At 34.6% G+C, this 5,768-nt stretch overlaps 1 protein-coding gene across 2 annotated transcripts; it reads left to right on the top strand.

The window, feature by feature from the left end:
* Positions 1–3,787: 3,787 nt before the first annotated feature.
* LOC126694670 (FBD-associated F-box protein At3g52670-like) lies at positions 3,788–5,768 on the top strand. Of its 2 annotated transcripts, XM_050391047.1 has the most exons (3): positions 3,788–4,963; positions 5,049–5,192; positions 5,278–5,768. In XM_050391047.1, exons 1-3 carry the CDS (start codon positions 4,037–4,039, stop codon positions 5,563–5,565), a joined length of 1,359 nt encoding a protein of 452 aa, XP_050247004.1. In that variant the 5' UTR covers positions 3,788–4,036; the 3' UTR covers positions 5,566–5,768. The 2 variants fall into 2 exon arrangements, with proteins under 2 accessions (XP_050247004.1, XP_050247005.1); XM_050391048.1 differs by lacking the exon at positions 5,049–5,192.

Raw genomic sequence — 5,768 nt, 5'->3', positions numbered from 1 at the left:
AGACGGCGCCAATTGTAGGGACACGTTACGCAACGAACCCCAACAGTGTTGGGTTCGCACGTGAAAAGGCCCAGACAATATCATTTGTAGAGAGTGGGTTTGAAAGGCTAGGCCTTGGTTACCCGGGGGTGGGTTTTTTGTGGTGTTCATACACGTTTAAGGCGTTTTCACCCCTGGAGTCTTTCACCCTGAGGTGGACTGGGAGGCCCCCCTTTTTGGCCATTTTTCCCCGTTCCCTTATCCAGATTACTTACTTTTTCTTTTATACTAGCCTGCGTTCGCTTTCCTTCGTCCACGTGTAGGGTCGACATTTCCAAGACTGATACTTGTCCCGTCAGTCCAAACCCAAAGTCGTTGGGGGTGGTTGATAAAGCTGAAGAGTAAGGCCCTGTTAGATGCAGAGCCTTGTATCGGAAGGGTCGTAAGGGCAGCCTTTCCTAGATATTTTAGATTTTCTTTCAATTTTGTCCCTATACCGTTTTTGCCCCTCTTCTCGGTGGAACTTTGGGTCAGCCGAGGACTGGACTGTCCTCGGCTGCTTCTCCGGGCCATTTTGTGCTTTACATTGTTGGGTTTGGACTATAGCCTTCTTTGGCTTGGGCCTTAGGACTCCCCATGAATAAGTGGGCCTGGCCCATAAATTATTGGGCCCCACATTAACTATATAAATATATTGACTTTACAAATTCCTTTTAGGCGGTTTTAGCTTTACAAATTCATTTTAGGTGGTTTTAACTTTATATATTCATTTACTTTAATTTTGATGTTATAACTAAATAATAAATCAATGGAAAATCAAAACAAAAGTGTTGTCTACATATATTCCTCTTAGGCGGTTATAAATTTAAATATTATTTTACCCTTTTATCTTCCTTATTTTGGCTCTTCTTATTCTCATCATCTTATTATAAATTTGCCACTCGATCTCTTCCAGTCTATGCATATTTTTCCTATACAAAAAAGGCTCTCTTTGTCTCTCTCTCTCTCTCTCTCTCTCTCTCAAATTTTTTTTTTTCATTTTTTGTTGGATTATTATTATTATTTTTCTTGCATTTCTACCTTAGATTGATGAATGTTTGTGTTTTTTAGAATTCTACTTTTGATTGCTTATAACTGAAAAATGAAATCAATGAAGAATAAAAAATATTTTTAAAAAATTTTCTATAAAAAAATGTATTCACAGATCTTGTTTAATCATTGATGGTAGAAAAGATACAACTTGATAGCTGCCCATAGAAGGATCTCCAACTAGAGGTTTGTACCCTCATTGTCCTATCATATGTGTTTCTTAATGCAAATATTTTTTTTATCATTTTATTTACAACACTAAATACTTTTAATGAATGGTGTTTGTTGTTGATCTAATTTGGAAAAAAATTCATATTATAATATGTTATATTTTGTGTTGTTGTCAAGTTTTAGCTTATTTGGAAAACTGCAAGATAGTTTGAACAAGCTGATGAAGAACAGTTAGTTCAGTTGAAGACAATGGTCTTTGTGCAATTTCCTTTAACTATTTAAAAATATTTTGTTTAACAAATTAGTAGTAAATTGTTATGTATTTTTTATATGATGTTCTTAGATGCTTGGGTAATTGTTTTAAGTGTTTACAAATATTTTATGTTATTCTTCATCTTCCTTATCTTATTAGTGTATTCTTTGAGATTTTTAAGAAAACAAATTCAATTTTATGTTTAAAATTATTTATTTATCCATTTATTTTTCACATATTGGATTAGAAGTTAGATTAGATTATGACAACATTAATACAATACTTCTTCTTTTTTCAAAAAAAAAAAATTCTCAATTTTTTTCACCTTTGGAATTGTATTCTTTGTTTTTTTTTTTTTTTTTTTTTTTTATTAAGGAAAAATGGTTACAATCTTTTATTTTTCCCTTTCTTTTTTATTTTAAATTGTAGTTTTAATGAGTTTTATTAATTCTTTTTAGTTACATTTCTCAGATTTTTGATTGTATGGTAGAAAAATTGGGTTTGAGAAAGTTTATTTAAAACTAAAATAATAATTAAATTTTATATACTTTTTGATGATACACAAAATAATATAAAGAAATTTTATTAAAAAATTAATATTTTCACTAACTTACCTTTGAATTCTTGAGAAAAATTGTATTGTTTTGCTTTTGGTATGATAGAAATTATATATATTACATTTGTGATTGTCGCTATAATAAATGAAATTATGATTATGAATTACATTATTATTTATTAAATTAGTTCAAATTGAAATATATATATTAATGAGACCACTCTAAAAATATTATTACGCGCAACGCGCGGAGTCCACTACTAGTTGATGTAAAAAATGAATACAAGAATACAGGAACATGAGCATTGGCTGCCTTGTTGGTCACTGAAGAACAACTAACAGCCTTCTAAAACCTTGTACAGTAAAGGTTCCTCCAAAAAAAAATAGTGCAATACAGGTCATGTGCTTAATTGTTTTAGGTCATGTTATACCTCAATTGTGCTCTTTTACACCTGTGCTGCGAAGATGATGATATTAAAAAATAAAAAATAAAGGTGTTAACTGCGTTAGACTATCTCAAAAAAAAAAAAAAAACTGCGTTAGATTATATATATATTGGAATTTCTCATGTAATTATTCGATTGAGCATTAAAATTTCAAAACAACTTTAGAAAAATTCTACTCATATGTGGAAGTGGTGTAGCTCAATTTATTTGCATTGTGGGTCAAGAATATCCAACAATGGGAGGCCCAGAAGATGGCGGTATAGGTACAACTACTACAAAAAACAAATGAGAGTTACACTTTTAAAAAACATAACTAAGACGTAACAATGTGACTGACCCCCTTTTTAAAGAAATTCGATTGGACTCATTTTTTCCCAGGAAGCTTATCTCCTTACTACACTCGAGTCTCTCTCCCCAAATTTTCCCAACCCCTAACCCTCTACTCATTGGTCTCTATTTATAAACTTCCTTTAGTGGGGTCATTATGATGAGAGGGTGGTTTTCCATGTTGATGGGTCCCTCTGAGTTATATTCCTGATCAGATGGGGCCCACTATTTGTGACTAATATGACTCTCTTGAAACTTGCACCAAACGCCAATAATTGCTTGGCAGACGGATTCTCCCAACGTATTATTCCTTGACCTCAATATAGTAGAGGCTGTTTGATTAGGCCAGGAGCCTAGACCAGGCCCATCTAGGGAGTGGGCTAGGTGCTCGGTTAGTAAGCAACCGAAATGTGCCCATTATGAGATGTGTCATGAGCTCGGTGCAGGCCAATAGCCATGGACCGTACACCATAAATTAGTTGCTTACTCTTTACAAAATTTGTTGATACGTTTGACTAATTGGGGGCTCTAATGCCTAATGTAATAAGGAATATTAAGATATTCTTACTTAGTACTCATTTAAAAAAAAAAAAGTGGAATGCCTTCGTGGTTAAATTCAATAGCTCCACAAATGTAGCTCAATTTAGTTTCTTACATCTCATAAACACAGGTTTGAATAAAATATCCAAAGAAAAGATTGAAAAGATTAGGTTATTCTATTTGATTGTTTGAAAAGAAATTTCTTCTTCTTCTTCACTTTGTTGTCGTTGTTGTTGTTTTTATTTTTATTTTTGAAGATTATATAGAATATTCTAATTTGGCTGCCAAAAGAAAACTAAAAATAAAAAAGAGGGAGAAGTTGGGCGGGAAAACATATTAGTCATTTTATTTTCGCGCCTTAACAGCGTTAGACTTAAAAAAACGATGTGTTGAGTAGCAATACTTGTTTCTCTGCTCTGTTCTCTCCAGTCTCCACCGCAAACCACTCTGTCTCTGCTACGGCTAAAGGTATTTCCTTTCTCTTTTGGGGTTTGTATAAATCTTTCAATTTCTTCTCTTTTGGGATTTTGGGGGGTTTTCTTTTAAATTCTGTGATTAATCCAAGCAGATAAATATTTGACAGTTTCCATGATAAAAAAGTTCATATGGTCATGATCCAGCCATACAAAAAAGTTAATGTCTTTTCTCTGAACCAGAAGAAGAATTGAAGAAGCAATGGTACGAAATAAAAAGAGGGATAGGATCAGCAATCTACCTGACCTTCTCGTCTCCCATATCCTTTCCTTCCTCACTACCAAAGAGGCTGTGGCCACAAGCATTTTATCGAGCAGGTGGAAGACTCTCTGGACTCTTGTCCCCAATCTCGACTTGGATGAAGATGAATTTGAGTGGATATTGTCAGATGAAAAGCAAAATCGTAAAAGAAAAAAGCGGGTTTGCCGAAGCGGTTTTACATTTGTGCAGATTGTCTCTAAGATCTGGGCTCTTCGCAATGCATATCCCCTACAAAAGTTTTACCTCAACTGGCTTTATGATTGTGACCCAATACATGTCGATAAGTGGGTCAGCACTGCAATCACAAGTGTCTTGGAAGAGCTCACTCTTAACATTTGTCCTCACCTACCTTTCGACATTCCCAGTACCCTTTTTAATTATTGTAAAACATTGGTGGATCTGAGACTACATGGCAATATTATTGTTGATCCTCCGCCTTCATCCCTCGGCTTCCCAAGTCTCAAAATTTTGCATCTTCTTGGAGTCCAGTATGCCAACCACGACTCTTTCTCAAGATTCCTCACTTGCTGCCCGATACTCGAATATTTGTATTTAAAAGTGATTGAAATGGACGAGGAATGCAATTTTATAATCACTCTACCTACATTGAAAAGATTAGATTTAAATATGCAAGATTTCTTATACAAACTTGAGATAAACGCCCCAGCTCTCGAGTATCTAGAATTCGTGGGTTTTCTGCATAAAGTCGTATTGTTGGAAAATCTGTCCAATTTAGTTAAAGCGGTCCTTTTTGTTTCTTATGACTCTGAAGTAGGTGATACTGAAGATTATGGAAATAGGGTAATGGACTTCATCAGAGCACTCTATAACGTTAAATCCCTGCATTTGGGCTCATTCACCACAGAGGTAAAGCGCATTTTTCATTTTCTATTATTAATTGGTTGAATAGCGATATTGTTGTTCTGACTTGTGATGTTATGTTGTTGTGCAGTACCTTTGCAATGTTCCTGAATTTGATCCTCCCATGTTTCATAATTTGGCTTTCTTTAATTTTGATTTTCATTGTTGTATACCGCATGTGTTACCACTCTTGCTTCAACGGGCTCCTCAGCTTGTAGTACTGACCTTAAATAGAGTAGGTTAAGTTCACATGTTGACATGGTTTTTTTTTTCCCTCTTCCTGAATTGATTTAAGTAACCATTGTGTCTTCTGTTGTCAGGACAAAGGTCACCTTCATTCTACTAGTGAGCAAGAATCTCTTAAATGGAATTTCTCTGAGTATGTTCCTAAATGTTTGTCATCCCACCTTACAGCTCTTCAGTTTAAAGGATTTAAAGGGCTAAAGGATGAGCTGGAACTTATTGGACATATCCTGCAGATGGCAAGAGTCTTAAAGACAATGACGCTCTCTTCTGATCCTTCAATTGAAAAAGAGAAGATTCGTGTTCTCAAGGAATTAGTAATGTTCCCCAGGCATTCTAGCACTTGTCAAATTACATTTAACTGATGTGCACTTCCTTCACTGTCATTAGCAGCCATTTTTATTGGTGGTCCCCCCTTGACTTTTTCTTCTTTCTATGAAATACTGTATGTTTGTTCTGTGTCAATGTGTGAATGTGCAGTGCTGCAACTCTAATTGGTGTACTGTGTGCAAATTGTGTTATCTTTGTGTGAGATATTGATGATATAAAAGAGAATTACGTGTTTGTA

The sequence above is a fragment of the Quercus robur genome, chromosome 8, assembly GCF_932294415.1.
Source record: "Quercus robur chromosome 8, dhQueRobu3.1, whole genome shotgun sequence".
Classification (NCBI taxonomy): domain Eukaryota; kingdom Viridiplantae; phylum Streptophyta; class Magnoliopsida; order Fagales; family Fagaceae; genus Quercus; species Quercus robur.
This window is presented reverse-complemented; position numbering and strand designations above follow the sequence as displayed.